The 27,180-nt window shown below is 41.9% G+C and overlaps 1 protein-coding gene across 1 annotated transcript in view; it reads right to left on the bottom strand.

Annotated features, from left to right (window-relative positions):
* Positions 1 to 18,393: 18,393 nt before the first annotated feature.
* LOC139473150 (uncharacterized) overlaps positions 18,394 to 27,180 on the bottom strand; it is a 181,934-nt gene continuing 173,147 nt past the window's right edge. Inside the window, exons 133-138 of the mRNA XM_071255668.1 lie at positions 26,299 to 26,478; positions 24,894 to 25,107; positions 23,589 to 23,901; positions 22,749 to 22,845; positions 21,474 to 21,611; positions 18,394 to 18,633 (exon numbers count right to left, since the gene is read on the bottom strand). Coding sequence (XP_071111769.1) covers positions 18,394 to 18,633; positions 21,474 to 21,611; positions 22,749 to 22,845; positions 23,589 to 23,901; positions 24,894 to 25,107; positions 26,299 to 26,478 — 1,182 coding nt within the window. The remainder of the gene's footprint in view (positions 18,634 to 21,473; positions 21,612 to 22,748; positions 22,846 to 23,588; positions 23,902 to 24,893; positions 25,108 to 26,298; positions 26,479 to 27,180) is intronic.

Here is a 27,180-nt window from a genome sequence, read left to right as displayed (position 1 = left end):
CTTTACAGAGCTAATAACAGATGCGGGAGAAAGGCAGATGTCAAAAGACATAAACAAAGTATATGTGACGACAAGTGTCGTCGTCAATGTTAACGTTGAAATGAACATCGACGTCGGTAACTTCATCTTCGTTAGAGGTTTTCTACCTCGTGAAAACGTTCTTACTAAATTGTCCAGCAATATTTAAGCGGTGAAATATCGACCCGTGTATGAAACATATTCAGTCACGTGTAACCCAATAAACCCTGGCCTAAGTAAATTCGCCTGTAGCCTAAATAAACAAGTTTATGAAATCCAATTTAACATTCAACTACTTGAGCATATTTATTTACCAATAAACCATACCCAGAAGCAAACGCTAGACTATCACAAAGCGGGAAGAAATGTTCAGGCCGAATAATTCCGAATACAAAGGGACGAATGTAACACAATTAGCATGAAGACTAAGTAAATTTGCATGGAACGTAAATAAACAAGGTTATGGTGTCTAGTTTAACATTCTACTACTTGAGCCTGTTTAATAACTGATAAACCATGTCCAGTTTATGCCAAGTTTATCATGGCCAGCGTTAAGAGCCGATGTAAATCCCGAAAGTTCACGATCACGGCTGTGGTATAGTATATATAGCCTGTGTATGTTTGACTGATTTAATGTCATGTAAATACGTGAATGGGATATGCATGAGTGATTGCATTTTGATTTAGTTTTAATGTTGTGTTATGTGACATCATCTGTTATTTTAAAATATTTTAATGCGGTATTTCAAGGGGAATTTAGGCTGGATGCTGCCCACCCTCTGAAATGTTACTCGAAATAATTGTAACTGCATTTGAACAGCATCTAGATGAATTACCTTTTCTCCTTTTTCTTGTTTTTGTTCTTGACCTCCTTCTTCGGCACAAAGAACTAACGGGAGTGACAGCAAGGAAGGTCTGATCTAGCATCAGCAGAGACTGGTCCTCTGCATCTCGTGGACGAAATAAAAACTGCTCAATCTCCTTCAACTTTTGTGTCGATCTTACTTTGTTAGACTTTATCTGATACTATTGTCTGTTGCAATGACGTCTTGATTGTGACAGCCTGTAGGAAAGACAAATTCCTTGATTGCCGTCACAGAGATGGATCATATTGATATTCTACATATTACTTTTGTTTTTTACTGTACACCATAAAGGACATTTTTTAGCTCTCTGTGCCCTACATATAAATGGAATTTATATTGTACAATAGGCTGAGGCCTGCTGTATGTGATACAGCACTACTTGAACAGGCACCCACGTTCAGATGACACCAAACAATATATGAATCGGAAGCTAAACTAGAATGTAATTAATGCCACATTAATGTTATGTTAATATAATCAAATAACTCGTATCCTGGTCAGCTATTGTGACATGAAATGTGTCATCATAAATGTCGCTAAGGTAGTTCCATTATTGGAATGAAAATATTGAAAAATATTTATTTACCTTAATCCATCATGTTGCTTTACACCATTTATTGGTGAGATTTCACCAATAATCCTCGACAAACATTTCTCTATTTCAAACGGAAAACGAGAATCTACGTATCACTGATATTAACATTGATTTGGGATTTGTTGTCCATCCTGGGTGATATTCTATATCAAATAGTATCCACAGAAAATACAAGGATGTGTAATTAAACCCCTGTAACAGGTTCAGGAACCAACATTGTGATGATATCAATGCTTCACGCCAGGTTTCATTTACAAAACAGTTCGTCCATCATAAAATTTAATTGGCAAAGGCGTGACAGGAGACTGCATCTAGGGATACAAGTCAAGGACACCGTGTCTCGTCTGACAGTGGAGTGAGGTTAAAGGTTCTTTGCTTACTGTTTTGGGGGAATGGCCTTTGCAGTGAAGGCGGTGTCTGCTGGACACTTTGATCTGGCAGCAAAGTCGGTTGGCACCATACGACTATCCACGGAGTACTGTGGAAGTATGCGATGTCTCTTCTCCAGTAGGGGGCATGGGTGGCCCAGTCGTCTAAGGCGCCGCGATTCGCTGTGCAGAGTTGCGTCCCTTAGGCACGCTAGAAACCTATGATTGTGGGTTCGAATCTCGGTTCCTGCATCACTTCGGGCTTACCTCCACATTGAGCTGACACGCCGTGATATGCCTGGAATATTGTTAAAAGTGGCGTTAAACCCAACTCACTCATTCTTCTCCAGTGCTGACCGAGGTATATACACTCAGCAGAGGTGAGGTGAAATGGGGTTTAACGTCGCGTCCAAGATTATTGCACTTATATAGCGACGTGCATGCACGTGTATGTGTGTGTGTGGCTGCTTGTACTAGTCCGGACTGATGCCGATTTATAGTGCTAGCACACTGAGATACCATGCCGCAGTTTAACATGAATACCCCACTCAGACACAGTATACTGACTCCGAGCCGACCAGTCCTTGTTTTAGCCCCTGAATGCCGAGCGCCAGACAGGGTAACAACAAGTACCATCTTTTAACGTCTTTTGGTATGACGCGGCTGGGGATCGAACCCCGGACCTTCCGCTCTCCGGGCGGACGCTCTACCACTAGACCACGGAGGCGGTCTACACTCAGCAGAACATACCGAGTTGGTCCAGTACAGTACATAGATGTGACCCTCATATCTAAATTTTCATCTCCGTCATGCCTAACATTTAAACGAACACACTTGTGATACCTGACATTTATGTGTACATCACTTTGACTGATATTTACATGAGTAATCGCTTTGATATCTGATATTAACGCAAACACACCTTTGATACCAGACAGTAACAAGAACACACCTGTGATAGCTGACATTAATGTGTACACACCTGTGATACCTGACATTTACATGTACACACCTGTTATACCTGACATGTACTCGCGCATACCTGTGATACCTGACATTTACCTGTACACACCTGTGATACCTGACATTTATGCGTACACACCCCTGATACCTGACATTTACTTGAACACACCTGTGATATGTGACATTGATGTGCACACACCTGTAATACCTGACATTTACTTGTACATACCTGTAAACCTGACATTTACTCGTACATACCTGTAAAATCTGACATTTACGTGTACATATCTGTGATACGTGACATTTATGCGTACACACCTGTTATATCTGAGATTTACGTGTACATACCTGTGATACCTGACATTTACGTGTACACACCTGTGATACCTGACATTTACTTATACACACCTGTGATACGTGACATTTACATGTACACACCTCTGATACCTGACATTTACTCGTACATACCTATGATGCCTGACATTCACGTCTACACACCTGTGATACCTGACATCTACTTGTACACACCTGTGATACCTGACATTTACATGTACACACCTGTGATACCTGACATTTACGTGTACATACCTGTAATATCTGACATTTACTTGTACATCACCTGTGATACCTGACATCTACTTGTACACACCTGTGATACCTGACATTTACGTGTACACACCTGTGATACGTGACATTGACTCGAACACACCTGTGATACGTGACATTTACATGTACACACCTGTGATACGTGACATTTACTTGTACATACCTGTGATACCTGACATTCACGTGTACACACCTGTGATACCTGACCTCTACTTGTACACACCTGTGATACCTGACATCTACTTGTACACATCTGTGATACCTGACATCTACTTGTACACATCTGTGATACCTGACATCTACTTGTAAACACTTGTGATACCTGACATTTACATGTACACACCTGTGATACCTGACATTAACTTGTACATACCTGTGATACCTGACATTCACGTGTACACACCTGTGCTACCTGACATTTACGTGTACAACACTTGACACCTGAAATTTACTTGTACATACCTGTGAGTGAGTTTAAGTTTAACGTTACATCGTCAATATTTCAGCCATATAGTGACGAAAAAAAATTTGACATTAACAATGTATATTTAACTGTATAAAATTCAGCCGACGAAGGGCAGTATTATAACTAGAATATCAAAGATTTTCGTAAAACTAGTTTGAGAACATGTAAAAATAGATAACTACCCAATCGTTCAACAACGGGTTATAGATCGCCACAAACTGAAGGTTGATCACCGCGCTGGGGACCATGGGGACTTACAGTACTTTTGCTACCTGCATGGATCCCAGTCGGATATGCATCATCCCTTCAGTTGTTGGCGATGGCTGACAAGTTTCGCCAAACATTGAATTAACACATATGCTAAGATTAAAAACGTGAAAAAAATAAAATTAATATACCCTCTCAGGGGTACACTAATTTAACACTACTTTAACCCCCTTCGAGGATAGAGTCACTAACAATTTCAGTTACTCATTTATTCTATCAATCGTAAAAATGAATTTATTAATTTACACAACATAGTAATAAAAATTTATGGATTAATTTAATTTCTTTAAAAAAAACAAGACTTAAATGAGAACTTACCTGATTAAAAAGATCCTTGATGCCTGAAACTTTGAAATATTGATCCTCTGCGATGGAAAAATCAATGAAGTCTAGCAGGACATGCTTGACCGTGATTCTTTCATCACAAGGAATGCAGAATGAGGATCCTCACCTTTCAACAAATATTCATGAGTATAACGAGAATGACCAATACAACATCGTCTTAATATCACCACTTCAAATCTGGACTGACAACCCCTGTAGGTATAACCGATATTTGCTTTTATTGCATGTAATTTATTTATACCCACTTGGGTGTCCCACTTCTTCTGCATTAGATCTCTGAAGAAACATCTAATAACAAGTTTGTAATCACTATAGGGTATAAGATTGGTTGGTTGTTTAACGCCGCACTCAGCAATATTACAACTATAAGACGGCTGTCTGTAAATAATCGAGTCTGGACCAGACAATCCAGTGATTAATATCATGAGCATCGATCGATCAATTGGGATCGATGACATGCATCAACCAAGTCAGCGAGCCGGACCACCCGATCCCGTTAGTCGCCTTTTACGACAAGCATAGTCACCTTTTACGGCAAGCATGGGTTGCGGAAGACCTATTCTAGCCCGGATCTTCACGTGTCGTATAGGGTATAAGAAGTGGTGTCACAGATTTATTGAATGCTGCCTTAGCAGCAGCACCAGACACTGTGTTCCCCTAACAATGGCTGGGTAACCAACAAAATACAAGGTCATATTGGCCAGTAGCAAGATTATTGTGTTATTCAATGATGTTAAGTGAAATTGGATGATGACACAAGTATAGTGTATTGCCTGAAGACAGGATAAGGAGTCTGAACAAATAATGAATTCTTGATGTTTAGATTGTTTATTTATATATTCTATATATATTATATATGAAGGAGGGAAGTCTGGTGTCCTCCCCACTTAGAATTAGAAACGACCTTTCATAAATCAAGTGCCTTCAGACATTTAGCTTTCAAATATTTAATATGTGGTAAGAAAGTAAGGTGGTGAAAGTAAAAAATTATTCCTAAGAATTTAGCTTCTTTTACGACTTTAATTGGAGTTCCAGCTAGATGTAATTCTGAGTCCCTATGTGGTTTATATTTTCGACAGAAATGAATACAACTAGTTTTAGATTTAGAAACCTTAAAGCCGTTCTGCTCTGCCCAAACATTTATATTATTCAGACAAAGTTGCAACTGTCTCTCAATCGTGTGCATGTTTTTACCTCCACATGATATATTAAAATCAACAAATATCGACCCATCAACAGACTCATTCAAAACCTGTGCTGAACTAAACTATTAATCTTTATACTAAACGACGTTACTGACAAGATGCTACCTTGGGGCACACCTTGATCTTGGTCTTAAAATCAGACAAAGTGGACCCCACACGTACCTGGAAATGTTAAAAACTGTGATATAAAATTAGGCAAACAGCCTTTCAACCCTGTCTCATGAAGATCCTTTAAAATTCCATGTTTCCAGGTCGTAATGTACGCTTTTTTCTAAATCGAAAAATAGATACGGTGTGTTGTGTATTGATGATAGCATTTTTAACAAATGATTCTAATCTAACCAAATGGTCAATAGTACTTCTATTTTTCCTGAAACCGCATTGAATATTTATTAGATTATTTGTTTCTTATAACCATTTTAATCTATTTTTGACCATTCTTTCCATGGTCTTACAAACAAAGCTAGTACGCGATAGTGGCCTGTAATTTGAAGGATCAGTGTGATCCCGACCAGGTTTTGGAATTGGAATGATAACAGCATTCCGCCATGACGAAGGGAAATTACCAGTTGTCCAGATATTATCATATATATTTAATAGTGTTTCTAAACTGGAGTCATTTAAATGTTTTAGTAACTGAAGGTGGATATTATCAGCACATGTAGCAGTATCATATGCTTGCCCTAAGGCAGTATTTAGCTCATGAATGGAAACAACTTCTTTATTGTCTTCACAATTATCAGAGTTAAAATTAAATTAATTTATTTCTTGTTGGTCTTTTAAATTTCTGAAATTGTGGTACATAATCAGATGATGATTTGGTTGGTTGGTTGGTTGGTTGGTTGGTTGGTTGTTTAACGCCGCACTCAGCAATATTCCAGCTATATGACGGCGGTCTGTAAACAATCGAGTCTGGACAAGACAATCCAGTGATTTACATCATGAGCATCGATCCACGCAATTTGGACCAATGACATGCATCAACTAAGTCAGCGAGCCTGACCACCCGATCCCGTTAGTTGCCTTTTACGACAAGCATAGTCGCCTTTTACGACAAGCATAGTCGCCTTTTACGACAAGCATAGTCGCCTTTTACGGCAAGCATGGGTTGCTGAAGACCTATTCTACCCCGGATCTTTACGGGTCAATTAGATGATGACGAACGTTTAGCTAAAGTTTCTCCTAATTTATTGGCTATATCAGATTTATCAGTTAGTAATGTATCATCCTCTTTAAGATGGTGAACAATAGATTTGGAACCTTTACCTTTTATTCTTGGAACCATATTCCAAACCTAGCTTTCCTAGCTTGTTTACAATCGGTGTTAAACCATGGTTTTCGTATATGTGGATTTGAAGAGGATTTTGATATACATTCATCAGCAATTTCTTTTTAAACGTCAGACAAAAACTGAACAGGATCAGCAACATCACTGAAACACTCAGGAATGAGCATAATTGTGGATAATGGTTTAAATAAAGTCCAGTTAGCCTTTGTAAATTTCAATTTAGTTGAAGGTGGATTATCAGATGGATTGCTTGCTTTAATGATAGTTGGGAAATGGTCACTTCCACAAAGATCACTGTGTACTGACCATTCAAATTCGTTGAGTAGATTGGAGTGAATTGTTTGATAGGCATTACATAGAAGTTGACGGATGACTAGGTAGACAAAGTTTTATGGATAACAACTTCTTTAATACTACGTAAATCATGAAATAATAAAATGTGAAAATGGTTACCTTCTTGTGATTCCTTTTGGTAGAGGGAACTGGTGGTTGATCTAGGGAGCAATTTGCAAAGGGGAATATCCTGGAGGGAGTTGGCCGGCGAGGAACAGGCCAACACTTGAACAAATTTAAGGGAAAGATTCTTACCCAAAATACCAATAAATAAATGGTTCATTCTACATTCCCGACATTGCATGTCATCGATTCCAATTGCGTGGATCGATGCTCATGATATTAATCATTGGATTGTCTGGTCCAGACTCGATTATTTACAGACCGCCGTCATATAGCTGGAATATTGCTAAGTGCAGCGTTAAACAACAAACCAAACCAACCCAAACCAACCAAGCATTTCAACACAACTGGATATGAAAAAGTTTACAGTTAACATTATGCTTGTCCTCTCGCGCCTTTGAACCAGAACGTCGTCTGCTCAGTAATTATGTTGATGAAAAACTAAACAAACTGTCATCTATCGGTGTCAGCTGCTTATGAATCTTTAACACAACATATAGACTGTAGTTCACGCGTTATGGAGCGTCAGTTTCAATTGCAATCGGACCCACAACGTTGTCTGCCAAATAATTGAAGTTTCTGAATCATTCAATAGATGTATGAGACGCTAGTGCCTTATTTAAATCCTGGCATCACCTACAGTACTTTGCGAATCGACACGTGAAGATCCAGGATAGAATAGGTCTTCAGCAACCCATGCTTGCCAAAAAGGCGACTATGCTTGACTATGCGACTAACGTGGTCGGATGATCAGGCTCGCTGACTTGGTTTGATGCATGTCATCGTATCCAAATTGCGTGGATCGATGCTCATGATGTCATTCACTGGTTTGTCTGGTCCAGACTCGATTATTTACAGACCGCCGTCATATAACTGCGTGCGGCGTTAAACAAAAAACAAACAAACTTTGCGAATCAGCACTTCACACAAAATGTAGATCAGCTAGTAGATTAGTCAAGTGAAAAACAGCAGACATGTCAGCAACTCATACCACCAAAACTTGTCCTGGGAGCTGCTGGAGTTGGGAAGAGCTTCATCATCTCCAAGTTCCTTAACCACAAGTTTCTTGAAAGCAGTGGTTTGTTTCACCATCGAGCTGGAACAGACAGCCGTTCTTGGTGACAAAAAGCGACAAATCTCCCTTGACATGATGGACACTCCGGAGGCATACCGCTTCAAGGAAAGAAGACGGATTGAAATGGCCACAGGAGATGCATTTGTTCTTGTATTCTCCTTGGACAACGAATGCTGAGAGATGATATCGTCGGTATCAAGAAGACGAAAAAGTGTCCATTCACTCGGTAGGGAACAAGACCGACATGGATGATGCAAAGAGAATTACTTAGTGTAAAGGAGCTGAACTTTTTGCCAAGAAAGTGTGGAAAACCAAGTACGTTGAGGCTTGTGTCATGGACCATGACAGTGTCATATAGAGGTTTTTGGGAAAATCTTAAAACTTACCATAATCAAGTTGAAAGACGAGCAGTTGACAATAGGAGCAGTTGGCGACATATACTCTGACCAGAGAGCAATTCTCCTCCATGGTAATATTAGAACACAAACACTAATTGTTAACTAAGTACTTGACCACCCGAAGAGACTGACGGGATCGGGTGGTCAGTGCGCTGACTTGGTTGATGTATGTCATCGTATCCCATTTGCGTGGATCGATGCTTATGATGTCAATCACTGGATTGTCTGATCCAGACTCGATTATTTACAGACCGCCGTCATTTACCTGGAATGTTGCTATTTGCGACGTCAAAAAACAAACAAACAGACCATACAATGTTTAGACAGGTTTACTGGGGCCTTGAATGTCGTAACCTTGATCAACCAACTTCTCATAAAGATTCGTATGAACCTCTTTGAAATCTTGGTCGAAAGTGCATGCTCGATTGTACTTCAAAAGTTCTAAAGGGGCGGTCGGGTAGCCTAGTGGTTAAAGCGTTAGCTCGTCACGCCAGAACCCGGGTTCGATTCCCGACATAGATACAATGTGTGAAGCCAATTTCTGGTGTCCCCCGCCGTGATATTGCTGGAATATTGCTAGAAGCTGCGTAAAACCTCACTCACTCACTCACTCACTCAAAAGTTCTAAAACGTAAACACCACCGACTGGAGCTACAGCAAATTTGCTTGACATTAAGTTAAAGTTGACTATTTGAAAGTTGAAGTGATCCCTGTTGTAAAACTGTCTTGTGGACAGTGGTTTGCCACTGTGACTCTTCATGAACTGATCTAAATATTAAACAGATGAGGTGATCTCACTGGCCTGTTTATTTCTGGTGCAGGTTTGTAAAGAAGTGAAAGGGAATTGGTTATTTGATTATTATTAAACGATATCATCGATGAACACATTTAGAAAGTGGTCAAATGTAACAAATGTTATATTTGGGATAAGGCTTTCTTTGTAAAGTACAGATTCTCGTACTCTACTAAGTTATCCGGACGGGACTCCGCCCAAATAAGTACGAGAATATGTACTTTACTAAGAAAGTGTTATCCAAAATATAACATTTGATATCCTCGATATACATGAGTGAGTGAGTGAGTTGGGTTTAACGCCGCTTTTAACATAATTCCAGTCATATCGCGGCGTGTCAGCTTAATGTGGGAGGAAAGCCCGAAGTGATGCAGGTCTCAGACGTTTACCACTACGTTGAAACCCACGAGCATGGGCATGGTGCTGACAAACCTAGATACATGATTTGGGCGAACCGGGATTCGAACCCACAATCATAGGTTTCTGGCTTGCCCAAGGGACGGAACTCTGCTCAGCGAATCGCGGCGCCTTAGACGACTGGGCCACCCGTGCCCCATCGATATACATGAAGCTTTAATTAAACTTCTTGGCCAAATTACCTTGTTCTTATTGTCCCTACTGTACCAGATTAATGTATACCCCAACTATACAGTAACCGTGTCCAGGGACGAGGCCGTCACTTTTGTTGCCATATCACGAAATTAGTAGCATATTCTGCCGTCTGTTTATGATTGGCATTCAAGATGTTGGCATTCAAGATGTTGGCAAACAAGTAAGAAAAACATACATCTTTATGGACAACATCTTCTGGTTAATTGTTTGTTTGTTTGTTTGTTTAACGCCGCACTCAGCAATATTCCAGCTACGTGGCGGCGGTTTGTAACAGTCTGGACCAGACAATCCAGTGATTGACATCACGAGCATCGATCAACGCAATTGGAATACGATGACATACATCAACCAAGACAGCAAGCCTGACCACCCGATCCAGTTAGTCGCCTCTTATGATAAGCAGTCGCCTTTTACAGTAGTCATCGGTTGCAGAAGACATGTTCTACCCAGGATCTTCACGGGTCTCTGGTTTATTGCATATCGCGACGTTTCGATGAGGACACCCTTATCAAGATGGAGTGAGTGAGTGAGTTGGATTTAACGCCACTTTTAACAGTATTCCAGAAATATCACGGTGTGTCAGCTTAATGTGGGAGGAAAGCCCCAAGTGATGCAGGTCTCAGACGATTACCACTTCGGTGAAACCCACGAGCACGGGTATGGTGCTGACAAACCTAGATACATAATCGGGGCGAACCGGGATTCGAACCCACAATCATAGGTACCTGGCGTGCCCAAGGGACGCAACTCTGCACAGCTATTCGCGGCGCCTTGGACAACTGAGCCACCCGTGACCCCCTTATCAAGCTGGAGTGACAACAACCAAGTGATAAGAAGCATATATGAATGACATGTTGTGTGATAAGCGGCAGATTAACATCGACAACAACCGTAATAGATAACAAGTAGATAACTGTGTGTTTTTTCCTTGTGTATATGACCGCCTCCGTGGTCTTGTGGTAGAGCGTCCGCCCGGAGAGCGGAAGGTCCGGTGGTCTTGGTGGAAGATCGGACAAAGTGGAGGATGAGACATATATCTTTCCTGACAATGAGTTGGAGTACCATCTCATGAGGAGATGTTGGAAGCAAATGACAGAATCATCTGAATTGTGGGTAGCTGGTACTTGTTGTTACCCTGTCTGGCGCACGGCATTAAGGGGCTAAAACAAGGACTGGTCGGCTCGGAGTCAGTATACTGTGTCTGAGTGGGGTATTCATGTTAAACTGCGGCATGGTATCTCAGTGAGCTAGCACTATAAATCGACATCAGTCCGGACCAGTACAAGCAGCTACACACACATACACGTGCATGCACGTCGCTATATAAGTGCAATAATCGTGGACGCGATGTTAAACCCAATTTCACCTGACCTCCTTGTGTATATGAAGCTGGTCTGTAAATAATCGAGCCTGGACTTGTGAGTGCGACCTTAATCAACAAACAATACAAACAAAACCTGCAATAAAAGCTGTCAGTTTTTGCCGGTTTGATCTTTCGGTTCAAGATGCACAATGTCTTCTGATTCAGGAAGCTTTTGGATGGTTTGTTGTTTAACGCCCGCACTCAGCAATATTCCAGCTACATGACTGCAGTCTGTAAATAATCGAGACTGGACCAGACAATCCAGTGATAAATATCATGAGCATCAATTGGGATTCGATGACATGCATCAACCAAGTCAGCGAACCTGACCACCCGATCCCGTTAGTCGCCTCCTTCGACAAGCATAGTCGCGTTTTACGGCAATCATGGGCTGCTGAAGACCTATTCTACCCCGGATCTTCACGGGTTCAGGCAGTAATCTTCACAGACTTTGTCTAACTCAGAATCTCCTGATAATGAAACCGAAGAAAATCTGGCAGCCATTGAAGCGTTACCGACTTGTTGCAAGCTGTTCAGTGTCGAAACGATATGTATGCTTTCAAGCATAGAATCCAACCCGGTGCTCTTCTGGTTTAAAACAGTTAAAGCTAACTTTTAATTTATCCGAGGGTGGACATTCTTTATTTGAAAGACTCCTTGCTGAAATGAAGGTCTGTCTCTACAAATTGACTGTAGCGTGTTTTTCTGACACAAGACAGGCTGGCGTTTGTCTGGACAACTTGGTGTTATGCTGGGTCTTCAGCAACCCATGCTTGCCAAAAAGGCGACTATGCTTGACTATGCGACTAACGTGGTCGGATGATCAGGCTCGCTGACTTGGTTTGATGCATGTCATCGTATCCAAATTGCGTGGATCGATGCTCATGATGTCATTCACTGGTTTGTCTGGTCCAGACTCGATTATTTACAGACCGCCGTCATATAACTGCGTGCGGCGTTAAACAAAAAACAAACAAACTTTGCGAATCAGCACTTCACACAAAATGTAGATCAGCTAGTAGATTAGTCAAGTGAAAAACAGCAGACATGTCAGCAACTCATACCACCAAAACTTGTCCTGGGAGCTGCTGGAGTTGGGAAGAGCTTCATCATCTCCAAGTTCCTTAACCACAAGTTTCTTGAAAGCAGTGGTTTGTTTCACCATCGAGCTGGAACAGACAGCCGTTCTTGGTGACAAAAAGCGACAAATCTCCCTTGACATGATGGACACTCCGGAGGCATACCGCTTCAAGGAAAGAAGACGGATTGAAATGGCCACAGGAGATGCATTTGTTCTTGTATTCTCCTTGGACAACGAATGCTGAGAGATGATATCGTCGGTATCAAGAAGACGAAAAAGTGTCCATTCACTCGGTAGGGAACAAGACCGACATGGATGATGCAAAGAGAATTACTTAGTGTAAAGGAGCTGAACTTTTTGCCAAGAAAGTGTGGAAAACCAAGTACGTTGAGGCTTGTGTCATGGACCATGACAGTGTCATATAGAGGTTTTTGGGAAAATCTTAAAACTTACCATAATCAAGTTGAAAGACGAGCAGTTGACAATAGGAGCAGTTGGCGACATATACTCTGACCAGAGAGCAATTCTCCTCCATGGTAATATTAGAACACAAACACTAATTGTTAACTAAGTACTTGACCACCCGAAGAGACTGACGGGATCGGGTGGTCAGTGCGCTGACTTGGTTGATGTATGTCATCGTATCCCATTTGCGTGGATCGATGCTTATGATGTCAATCACTGGATTGTCTGATCCAGACTCGATTATTTACAGACCGCCGTCATTTACCTGGAATGTTGCTATTTGCGACGTCAAAAAACAAACAAACAGACCATACAATGTTTAGACAGGTTTACTGGGGCCTTGAATGTCGTAACCTTGATCAACCAACTTCTCATAAAGATTCGTATGAACCTCTTTGAAATCTTGGTCGAAAGTGCATGCTCGATTGTACTTCAAAAGTTCTAAAGGGGCGGTCGGGTAGCCTAGTGGTTAAAGCGTTAGCTCGTCACGCCAGAACCCGGGTTCGATTCCCGACATAGATACAATGTGTGAAGCCAATTTCTGGTGTCCCCCGCCGTGATATTGCTGGAATATTGCTAGAAGCTGCGTAAAACCTCACTCACTCACTCACTCACTCAAAAGTTCTAAAACGTAAACACCACCGACTGGAGCTACAGCAAATTTGCTTGACATTAAGTTAAAGTTGACTATTTGAAAGTTGAAGTGATCCCTGTTGTAAAACTGTCTTGTGGACAGTGGTTTGCCACTGTGACTCTTCATGAACTGATCTAAATATTAAACAGATGAGGTGATCTCACTGGCCTGTTTATTTCTGGTGCAGGTTTGTAAAGAAGTGAAAGGGAATTGGTTATTTGATTATTATTAAACGATATCATCGATGAACACATTTAGAAAGTGGTCAAATGTAACAAATGTTATATTTGGGATAAGGCTTTCTTTGTAAAGTACAGATTCTCGTACTCTACTAAGTTATCCGGACGGGACTCCGCCCAAATAAGTACGAGAATATGTACTTTACTAAGAAAGTGTTATCCAAAATATAACATTTGATATCCTCGATATACATGAGTGAGTGAGTGAGTTGGGTTTAACGCCGCTTTTAACATAATTCCAGTCATATCGCGGCGTGTCAGCTTAATGTGGGAGGAAAGCCCGAAGTGATGCAGGTCTCAGACGTTTACCACTACGTTGAAACCCACGAGCATGGGCATGGTGCTGACAAACCTAGATACATGATTTGGGCGAACCGGGATTCGAACCCACAATCATAGGTTTCTGGCTTGCCCAAGGGACGGAACTCTGCTCAGCGAATCGCGGCGCCTTAGACGACTGGGCCACCCGTGCCCCATCGATATACATGAAGCTTTAATTAAACTTCTTGGCCAAATTACCTTGTTCTTATTGTCCCTACTGTACCAGATTAATGTATACCCCAACTATACAGTAACCGTGTCCAGGGACGAGGCCGTCACTTTTGTTGCCATATCACGAAATTAGTAGCATATTCTGCCGTCTGTTTATGATTGGCATTCAAGATGTTGGCATTCAAGATGTTGGCAAACAAGTAAGAAAAACATACATCTTTATGGACAACATCTTCTGGTTAATTGTTTGTTTGTTTGTTTGTTTAACGCCGCACTCAGCAATATTCCAGCTACGTGGCGGCGGTTTGTAACAGTCTGGACCAGACAATCCAGTGATTGACATCACGAGCATCGATCAACGCAATTGGAATACGATGACATACATCAACCAAGACAGCAAGCCTGACCACCCGATCCAGTTAGTCGCCTCTTATGATAAGCAGTCGCCTTTTACAGTAGTCATCGGTTGCAGAAGACATGTTCTACCCAGGATCTTCACGGGTCTCTGGTTTATTGCATATCGCGACGTTTCGATGAGGACACCCTTATCAAGATGGAGTGAGTGAGTGAGTTGGATTTAACGCCACTTTTAACAGTATTCCAGAAATATCACGGTGTGTCAGCTTAATGTGGGAGGAAAGCCCCAAGTGATGCAGGTCTCAGACGATTACCACTTCGGTGAAACCCACGAGCACGGGTATGGTGCTGACAAACCTAGATACATAATCGGGGCGAACCGGGATTCGAACCCACAATCATAGGTACCTGGCGTGCCCAAGGGACGCAACTCTGCACAGCTATTCGCGGCGCCTTGGACAACTGAGCCACCCGTGACCCCCTTATCAAGCTGGAGTGACAACAACCAAGTGATAAGAAGCATATATGAATGACATGTTGTGTGATAAGCGGCAGATTAACATCGACAACAACCGTAATAGATAACAAGTAGATAACTGTGTGTTTTTTCCTTGTGTATATGACCGCCTCCGTGGTCTTGTGGTAGAGCGTCCGCCCGGAGAGCGGAAGGTCCGGTGGTCTTGGTGGAAGATCGGACAAAGTGGAGGATGAGACATATATCTTTCCTGACAATGAGTTGGAGTACCATCTCATGAGGAGATGTTGGAAGCAAATGACAGAATCATCTGAATTGTGGGTAGCTGGTACTTGTTGTTACCCTGTCTGGCGCACGGCATTAAGGGGCTAAAACAAGGACTGGTCGGCTCGGAGTCAGTATACTGTGTCTGAGTGGGGTATTCATGTTAAACTGCGGCATGGTATCTCAGTGAGCTAGCACTATAAATCGACATCAGTCCGGACCAGTACAAGCAGCTACACACACATACACGTGCATGCACGTCGCTATATAAGTGCAATAATCGTGGACGCGATGTTAAACCCAATTTCACCTGACCTCCTTGTGTATATGAAGCTGGTCTGTAAATAATCGAGCCTGGACTTGTGAGTGCGACCTTAATCAACAAACAATACAAACAAAACCTGCAATAAAAGCTGTCAGTTTTTGCCGGTTTGATCTTTCGGTTCAAGATGCACAATGTCTTCTGATTCAGGAAGCTTTTGGATGGTTTGTTGTTTAACGCCCGCACTCAGCAATATTCCAGCTACATGACTGCAGTCTGTAAATAATCGAGACTGGACCAGACAATCCAGTGATAAATATCATGAGCATCAATTGGGATTCGATGACATGCATCAACCAAGTCAGCGAACCTGACCACCCGATCCCGTTAGTCGCCTCCTTCGACAAGCATAGTCGCGTTTTACGGCAATCATGGGCTGCTGAAGACCTATTCTACCCCGGATCTTCACGGGTTCAGGCAGTAATCTTCACAGACTTTGTCTAACTCAGAATCTCCTGATAATGAAACCGAAGAAAATCTGGCAGCCATTGAAGCGTTACCGACTTGTTGCAAGCTGTTCAGTGTCGAAACGATATGTATGCTTTCAAGCATAGAATCCAACCCGGTGCTCTTCTGGTTTAAAACAGTTAAAGCTAACTTTTAATTTATCCGAGGGTGGACATTCTTTATTTGAAAGACTCCTTGCTGAAATGAAGGTCTGTCTCTACAAATTGACTGTAGCGTGTTTTTCTGACACAAGACAGGCTGGCGTTTGTCTGGACAACTTGGTGTTATGTCAACAACTTGACGAGATGTGGCAGGTTATTGAACTAACTAATTAGACTGTTGATACCATGTGACAATGTGTAATTAATGAAACAGAATGTGTGGGATTATTTGTTTAATCGTGTACCAGCTGGTTTGACAAGGTTCAGTTGTTGAATGGAAGTACGAGTGTACACAATAACATGCGCCGTCACATGTCAGGTCGCAGGAAATGAGTTGCACGTGGTAGGTTAGTTTGCACGGGCGACACGGACCGTCAGGGTCTCGCCGACATCGCATGTAATTTTGTTGATGCATGATATGACGACTTTTGTTCTTGGTAACAGTGACGTACAATTTCCAATCTCGTCGTTTATGTGTTGACTGAAATTTGTTATTTGGTACAAATTCGTTTTTTAGATACGGTCACCTTGTAAACCAAATGGAAATATTAACATGCAGCCATATGCTGTTCGTTTGTAATTTACTCCAGCTATATGGCGGCGGTATGTAAATAATCGAGTCTGGACCAGACAATTCAGTGATTAATATCATGAGCATCGATCCACGCAATTGGGATCGATGACATGCATCAACCAAGTCAGCGCGCCTGACCACCCGATCCCGTTAGTCGCCTTTTACGACAGGCATAGTTGCCTTTTACAGCAAGCATGGGTTGCTGAAGACCTATGGAATATTGCTGAGTGCAACGTTAAACAACAACCCAAATCATATTGTCTTCAAGAGATCCGGGCATACACCCGCCCAATTCGATATCTTGCTTTGAAATCAAGTCAGTAACCGAGTGGACAGAGTGGTGCACTGATGATTTCATCAGTCATGTTCACATTGCCACGGCAGACAGCGAATGCCCATGCCTGTCGTAAGAGGCGACTGACGGGATCGGGTGGTCAGACGCGCTCACTCGCTGATGCGTGTCATCGTATTCCCCGGAGGCGGTCGGGTAGCCCTGTGGTTAAAGCGTTCGCTCGTCACGCCGAAGACCCGGGTTCGATTCCCCACATGGGTACAATGTGTGAAGCCAATTTCTGATGTCCCACGCCGTGATATTGCTGGAATATTGCTAAAAGCGGCGTTAAACCATACTCAGTCACTCACTCATCGTATCCCAATTTGCGTAGATCAATACATATGTCAATCACTGGTTTGTCTGATTCAGATTCGATTATTTACAGAATGACGTCATATAGCTGGAATACTGCTGAATGCGGCGTTCAAAACAAATTAACAGCCAATTACTTAAGCATATTTATTTTCACGGAACGAGTGGTGACAGGCAGGTGACTTGGTACATACATTGCAGGATTAGATAAACTGTAGGATATAAGAGCACTTACATTATCTGAAAGACATAAATGGACAAGAAACTTATTATTCTGAGATATTGTTCTTGATTTAGTCCAGAATGTGAATATGTAAAGTTCCTAGTACTGCAAAGAAAAACAATCGGTGAACATACCAGAACAAGTATTACCTGAAAAAGAATTTAACCGATGTTAACATAATTTTTTTAATTTTTTTAATTATTTTTTTATAGGGTATGTAACACTTTTAACGTCAATTTTTTATATCGTTGTAGGATTGAACGTCCAGTCCAATGTATGTACTTCGTGCTGTTTAACAAACAAGCAAAGTGCAGGAGACTTTTGTTCAGTTACAGGTCGCTGTCGTTGCTTGGTTTGTCCGTTAACGTAACGCTGCCCTCTCGCCTCTGGAGTGTCGATCTGAGCAGAGAGTAACCGCTCCCAGGTCGCTCGTCACACTGCTCCACCGGTGTCATTGATCGCTCCGGTTCCGTCAGTTGCGATGTTGTTGGTGTCCAGTCTTGAGAGGCGTGGCTTGATTTAGGTTGAACGGTAATTTCTCTTGGAGTGCTTGGACGGCTGCCTTTCCCCTGTAAATGTATACATAATTGACGTGGTGCATTTAATGATTTATTATATACTTCAGTGTGAAAGACTGAGTTTTCTGAAGTTGAGAAAAGTGATATTTTCATTGCAGTGAACATAACACTTTGACGAAGCTTTTGTCATACAAGAGTTACCTCCCCTTAAATTGTCTCCCTTTTTCGTAAGTGTCTAGCCCGTACACAAACAGTTGACGCTCTTTTACAATAGTTCCACATTGACAAAAAAAGGCAAAATGACGACAGCTGGTCATTTATGCAGTTATCACCTCTTGCCGTGTGCTATTCCCTCGAAAATGCTTTGTTGTAAACTGTTAATTTCTCATTTAACTCATCAATCGAGACTTCGTTTTGCAAAGCGCCATTTTTGTTACTTAAACAGCGTGTATTCTTTCGCTAATAACAGCGGTCTCCTATTTTTCAAGAATATTTTTTTGTTAAAGTTGATTTTGTTGTATAAAATCATATCTACATGTATGATAAAAAAAAAATCGTGACCCTAAATATACTTTGCTTCTTTCGTTTATATTGTTTAAAATTTTGTAAACACGAAATTACCTTTTAAGTCGCAAACATTAGTGATGGTGAACCGTCCCTGTGTGTTAGGTAAGGAGAATCTACGTTTCAAGGTTTTACATTTGTAATAATTAAGAAGTGACTTTCACTTTGTGTGACTTCATTGGAGTATGAACCTTCATAGAGTATACTAAAACGCCGAGTTCAAGATTAAAGGGTCTAAATGATCAAAAAGAACGCTTCTGTACGTATTCGTGCTAGGGAATCCCCATGGGTTTCCGCGTCTTCAGCAACCCATACTTGCCGTAAAAGGTGACTATGCTTGTCGTAAAAGGCGACTTACGGGATCGGGTGGTCAGGCGCGCTGACTTGGTTGCATGTCATCGATCCCAATTGCGTGGATCGATGCTCATGATATTATTCACTGGATTGTCTGGTCCAGACTCGATTATTTACAGACAGGAATATTGCTGAGTTCAGCGTTAAACAACAAACTAAACCAAACCAAACCATAGGTTTCCCCAGGAACGTGGAAGTAGTTTGTCAGTGTTTACGTCATTTAAAGAATACGGTCTCAAGAAAAACGTATGAACGTCAAATTGTGTCCAATGTAAATGCCGTATATCGTGTAAACTTCAAATAAAAAACCATATAATAATATAACTTTCCGGTAGACACATACACAAAAAGTATATAATGAATAGGATATTCCACGTGTCTCGTGAAATATCATGTTTGTCTTGCTACGCCGATTGTGAAAATATCTCCTTTCCCCTGATCATACGGTGAGAGAAACATGATATTTCATGAGACACGTGAAATATCCCCTATAAGAGTGAGTGAGTGAGTATGGTTTTACGCCGCTTTTAGCAATATTCCAGCAATATCACGGCGGGGAACACCAGAAATGGGCTTCAAACATTGTACCCATGTCGGGAATCGAACCCGGGTCTCCGCGTGACAAGCGAACGCTTTAAACACAGGGCTACCCGACCGCCCCATCCCCTATAAGTTAGCTGCGCGATAAATGGCAAAGAACAATGAAGAACGAAGCGTTGTTAATATCGTCTTAAAACATTGTTCTATCATGACGTCAATTCTGGAGATTTGATTATGCGCTCAGAACGTGATTACGTCACATGTTGGACGACGTTATTTTAGAGAGGGGAGTGTCTAGTAAGTTGTTCCCCTTAGATGTAGCAGGGATACGCAGATAAACGCAGTGGCCGAACGTTCGCATTTAAAAGTGTGAGAAATATGACGATCGGAATTAGGAGAAAAGGTACACCTGATTGCCTTGATAATTGTGAGAATATGCAGGAAATATCAAAACTTGTCCGACATTTCCGAGGTCGGATTCTATTCAGGGAGTGATCATTATTAATATTTGGGTAAAAATGTTTAAAGCTTGTACTGTTTTATCAACCTCCTTAAAGAGGCTGTACATAGTGTTGGTGTCTCATATAAGAAATAAATGTCTCGTTGTTTATCCTACAATGAAATATTGCAGTGATTTTGTTGTACGATTGACAACCCCATTCGTCGCTTATTACTTAATTACAAGTGTTTCAGATATATTAAGGTCCATCAGCTGAAGATTCCGGGGTAGAATAGGTCCTCAGCAACCCATGCTTCCCGTGAAAGGTGACTATACTTGTCGTAAAAGGCGACTAACGGGGTCGGGTGGTCAGGCTCGCTGACTTGGTTGATGCATTTCATCGATCCCAATTCCGTGGATCGATGATCATGATATTAATCACTGGATTGTCTGGTCAGGACTCGATTATTACAGACAGGTCATATACTAGTAGCTAGAATATTGCTGAGTGCGGCGTTAAACAACAAACCAACCATCTAACCAACCAACCATCAGCTGAATTTGATAGTAAAGTCAAGGGATAAGCCTGTACAGATTGCATTTTTCAGATTACACAGGGAAACCACGGCATCCATCAAACTACACAATCAGTGGAATCACGGTCGCCTCTGTCGAGTACAATGTGGTAAAAGCGTACATGGGGGAAGTGGATGTCGACTTGGTGGGGGCACGCATGGTCAAGTCGTTAAAGGCAGACACGCGTTAGAATGTCATACACGCATTGATTACGTTTCTTTTTTTGTCAGCACCGTACCCATGCTTGTGGGTTTCACGAAGTGGTAAACATCTTGGACCTGCATGACTACGGGCTTTCGTAACACTGTCAGACCGAGCTATCACTCAAACAGTGTTACAAACTCACTCACTCACTCGAATTCGTTGAATAAAGGAAATGTAAGTTTAATGAATTAGGGTAAACGTCTACAATACTCACCTCCACGGAATATTTGAGTTGAGCAGAGTCGCCCACAGTGGTTGACACCTTGTTCTTCTTGGCCCCGGAAGCGTGTTTCTTAACCGGATGTGACGTGTCCGACTTCGACGTGTTCACGGTTCCACGCGTGTGTTCAACCTACACGTGAGAAACATGCTTCAATATACATGCAGTAACTCACGTCTGTCACTCGCAAGTAGGACCCGTGAAGTTAAAATCGGTCTTCAGAAACCCATTCTTGTTGTAAGAGCCACCTACAGGATCGGGTAGTCAGGCTCGCTGACTTGGTTGATGCATGCCATGTCGCAAAAGCGTGGGTCGATGCTCATGATGTCAATTACTGGATTGTCTGGTCCAGACTCGATTATTTACAGACCGCCGTCATACAGCTCGAATATTGCAGAGTGCGGCGTTAAACAACAGACAGACACTATAAGAATCATGAAACAATGATATACTTCATTGAAACCATGAAGGCAATGTATCTTCACGTTAGGTATTCTGACATACATACATGTAGGTGCCGATAGTTGCCTGCTATCACAGGTTGACGTACCTATAGGTATGGCTACACCTGCCTGGCCAGAATGGCCGATTACAAAAAATAATGTAATATTGGATGTACGGGAGTTTAACGTGGAACAGATGTTAGAATGTGAGAATACTTTATTGATAGGAAATGGTTATGAGCAACTTGGAATTGCTGCAGCGTGATTGGCCCAGAAAAAGCCCCCCGGTTTGTGTGTTCCAATAAATCACCTGTTCTCACCAAATGTATTGTACGCCTAAAGTACCCGTATGGATTCGAAACATCTAGATATGGAATTGACAACAGAAGTAGTCATACACGGATTTTGCTTTCTTCTTGAAGTAATCGTTTTGAGGGAGTTCAATGAAGGGGTCAAATTTGTTTGTTGTTTAACGTCGCACTCCGCGCGCAATATTTTTGTAGTATATGATTTGCCTGTAATATACCGCCGTCATATAGCTGGAATATTGCTGAGTGCGGCGTTAAACAACAAACCAATCTGCCTGTAATAATTGAGTCTGGACCAGGTAATCCAGTGATTGACATCATGAGCATCGATGTTCGTAATTGGAATACGATGACATGCATCAACCAATGTAGCTAGCCTGACCACCCGATCCCATTAGTCGCCTCTTACAAGCATGGGTTGCTGAAGACCAATTCTAACCCGGAATCTTCACGGGCTGTGAGACCATAAGACTCTTACACCTCACAGCTGAACAGCAATATGTCACCTGAGGACTCACCTCATCGCAGGCAGAGTTGACGAATGCTGTTTTAGTTTCGGACACGTCTGGAGCTTCTCCTGCAATGCGCCGCCACAACGTCGACCACTTGAGACGCCTGCAACACAATATATTTGTGATTTATTTAATCTCTGTTTGTCAGTGTCATGTGTAAGATGTTCATGTCCCTGTAGGGACTTACAAACTGACCTGGGATATCTATCTGGCCTGGAATATTTTTGAAAACAGTATTATCCTCGAAAATGCGGAAAAAATAATTTGTCCACGGGTCTGACCAAACGAATAAATGGATCACTAGACATGACGAGTGTTTTGAAATAATAATGTGCTGTTAGCCCCCAAAATTGATTGCCTCCTATCAGTTGGAGTGAGTGAGTGAGGTTTAACGCCGCTTTTAACAGTATTCCAGTTATATCGCGGCGTATCAGCTTAATGTGGGAGGAAAGCCCGAAGTGATGCAGGTCTCAGACGTTCCGGTGAAACCCACGAGCACGGGTGTGGTGCTGACAAACCTAGAAACATAATCGGGGCGAACCGGGATTCGAACCCACAATCATAGGTTTCTGGCGTGGCCAAGGGACGCAACTCTGCACAGCGAATGGTGCCTATAAATATCATGTGAGTTTCGGAATATCACCCATGGTCGACTGCGAGGAACGATCAACGCCATCGATGTAACACATGAACTACGAGTTGGTAATTCCAATTGTTAATGTTATATGGCTGTGTATTTTATTGTTTAACATTGACCGCCGTCGTATAGTTGGAATATTAGTGATTGTGGCGTTAAACAACAAACAAACAAACAAACAAAAGTCATACATATCATGCATAACTGACCCTCTTTTGACCATGAAGGAATACCAGGCCAGGAAAGAGATTACTGCTAGGAGTAACATCGTTAGCACGACTAGTCCAATCATCCACGCCTCCAAGCCATCACAATTAGGGTCACTTTCTGGGCATGCGCAGTCATAGCTTCCGATACGGTCGTGGCACATGTAGGGCCAGACACAGGGGGAGGTTAAGCATTCATTGATATCAAGGTCACAGTTGGTGTTCGTCCAGCCCGGGGCGCAGTCACAGACGTAATACTGGTGGAATCCCTCCGCTCGACGGTAGTCGGTGCACGTGTATTTGTCAGGGTTTTTACCTGTTTGAAATTCAAGTTGTCAGTCAGACATATGTTGTTCTATTTGAGGACGACAATTCAATTGTATTGTATGATTTATTGAGTAGGCCACTACCATTTTCCTTGTCAAATGTTTTACATGTTCTAGTAAGTGAAGGTGTACAATTTCATTCTGTTTCTAGCAGTATAAGCGTCATAACATAGGTGGAGACACGAAAACCAAATGGCTTCACTTTAGTAGCACTGATGTTTTTTTTCAAATCGAAATGTATCGTTATTTGAATTATTTTCTCAAAATTTCAATTTTTTTCTATTTATTTGTTATTTTCTCGAAATTTCGAGCTTTTGAAATAAACTTGAAATAACGAGAAAATAATCGAAAATACGAGAAAGAATTTAAAAAAAAACCCAAGAAAATAATTGAAATTACGAAAATATTATCGAAACGAGTTAGAGAAAAAATAATAATTGAAAGAACGAGAAAATTCGAAATGAAATAAATTTATGCTACCATACCATGAGGAATACATTCAGTGAACCGAATTACAGGGGTAGAATAGGTCTTCAGCAACCCATGCTTGCCGTAAAAGGTGACTATGGTTGTCGTAAAAGGCGACTATCGGGATCGGGTGGTCAGGCTCGCTGACTTGTTTGATACATGTCATCATATTCCAAGTGAGTGGATCGATGCTCATGATATCAATCACTGGATTGTCTGGTCCAGACTCGATTATTTACAGGCCGCCGTCATATAGGTGGAATATTGCTAAGTGCGGCGTTAAACAACAAACAAACCAACATTCAGTGAGCCGAATTACAGTTGAGCCCTACATGGCAAGAGGTAACTGTGTTGTTTTCACTTCTTATCCCATTACTAATTTTACCATAGATGCATATATAAATCAATACAATTTCCTTCAGTGTCTTCCCCTTTAAGGGAATAATCTCTTTTTTCAGAGGCGCTTGGAAGTACACACTACAGGGTTGAGACGGAAAATAAGGTGTAGACATACTCTTGCACTTAGCCTCGTTCTGACACGGTTGCTCCATGACAGCAAACTTGAGAGTGATGACGTCCGAGTATAGCCCCGTCTGATCCTGTACGTAGATCCGGGTCTCGTCAAAGCCGTAAAATTCTGTATCCGGCTCGTACCGGAAGATCCTGTAGATCCAGTTTACTGAGTCTGCGCGGTGGCCTGTTGTGACGACTGAACAAGGGAGGTCACTCTGGGGAGCGAAGAAGGACAAGAATGAGTGGTTGGGTCTCGTTCCTTGGACATATCCAATGATGCTGAATACAATGATTGGTGATATGAGTATGTATTGTTCTAAAACATACCTCATCCTCATATATGTCAGAAGATCAGTTCTTCAATTTACTCAATGCAAAGTATTGGTCGCACCTAGACCTGTTCACCACGCGCAGTGCAATGACCCAAGATAACAAATGTTGATATTGTTGCCAGTGCAATTACGATTTTTCAACCATTAAAAGGGTGTTATATGCATCGATTTTACAGAGGGTTTACAAACTATATATACCATAGGGATAATACCTGTTTGAGAACATGGCAGTGATCAAACACAACAATCATAATCAATCCAATTGCGTGGATCGATGCTTATGATATCAATCATTGGATTGTCTGGTCCAGACCCGATTATTTACAGAACGTCGTCATATAGCTGGAATATTGCTCAGTGCGGCGTAAAACAACAAACCAAACCAAACCAAATCATACTCTGGTCACAGTTGAGAGATGCCCATTAATTAGGTAGGTAAGACTAGGCGTGATACCGGTCACAATTCACTGACCGGCCTGATGATTGGCGACCCGTGAAGATCCGGGGTAGAATAGGTCTTCAGCAACCCATGCTTGCCGTTAAAGGCGACTATGCTTGTCGTAAAAGGCGACTAACGGGATCGGGTGGTCAGGCTCGCTGACTTGGTTGATGCATGTCATCGATCCGAATTGCGTGGGTCGATGTTCATGATGTTAATCACTTGACTGTCTTGTCCAGACTCGATTATTTACAGACTGCCGTCATTTAGCTGGAATATTGCTGAGTGCGGCGTAAAACAACAAACAAACAAACCTGATGATTAGCACGTCTGACAACTGGGAGAGAACCAGGGTATATATCGACGGATGTTTGGTTACTGTTTACAGTAATATTCCAGATTCATCTCTGTGACATGTACATATTTTAATCGGAGCCAGACAAACCAGTGACTGATAATATGAGCACGATAACGCCGTCGGGATATGAGAGTCACCGGGTCACCAGTTCTGACCAATGGATCAAATAGAGTCGCGTGTTGCGACAACACATAGACTTTTGGAGATCTTTTCTAACCGAGGCCCCCAGGTGCTTTGAGATACCCACGAGTGCAGGATGATCTGCTAGTAAACCCACCGAATGACTGCCAGTACAATCAGGCGACGCGGTGACGACATCGCCAACCGAGAGATATCCGTGTTCAGGGTGAGTGAAGTACAACGTCATATTGTCACCGTCGTCAACGTCGTAAGCTCCAAACACCCACGTGTACACCGTCGGGGAGGTGTCGTTCACTCTCTCTTGCTCCAACAAGGTCTAAAATAGAGGAACAAGTTCATCACATTTCGCCCAGCGATTGTATGCAGCATTTATCTCCTCGCTAGTTGCGTGTATGTAAGAATGTCTTTGAATAGGATTCACATCAAAATGGTGACCTAACACTTATATATGATTAGGCAAATATATTTAAATCGTAAACATTAGTAAAACAAGACAAAAAGTGAGCGTGGCTCACTAATCCCTCCGACCGGCCTAGTGTGTCAGTAGTTTCAAATTAAATAGCGAGGATAGGGTTAGGGTTTGAAAAGTTCATAAAAAAATGGAAAATTAAAAAAATCAATATTTTTCTTTAGACTGCACCCCTTCATATGACACAGATTATATGTACTAAGTTTGAGATGAATTCACTGAATAGTTTAAGAGAAATCGCGCGGACAAAGTTTTCGGACGGACGTTAGGGTTTAAAAAATTCATTAAAAAAATGGAAAATTAATAAAAACAATTTATTTCTTTTGACTGCACCCTTCCATAAGACACAGATTACATGTACTAAGTTTGAGATGAATCCACTGAATAGTGTAAGAGAAATCGTGCGGACAAAGTTTTCGGACGGACGGACGGACGGAACCATTGACTCCTGTGAGTTTCTAGGGGTTTGGTCCTACCCCACACTGAAGCACATGTTGCACAAGGTGTCTCCTTGGGCAAGTGACTTTGTTCAAAATGTGCCTCTGTTCA

The sequence above is a fragment of the Haliotis cracherodii genome, unplaced genomic scaffold, assembly GCF_022045235.1.
Source record: "Haliotis cracherodii isolate W230 unplaced genomic scaffold, xgHalCrac1.p SCAF_27, whole genome shotgun sequence".
Lineage (NCBI taxonomy): Eukaryota > Metazoa > Mollusca > Gastropoda > Lepetellida > Haliotidae > Haliotis > Haliotis cracherodii.
The sequence above is the reverse complement of the archived record's forward strand: the minus strand, read 5'-3'. Positions and strand labels throughout refer to the sequence as shown.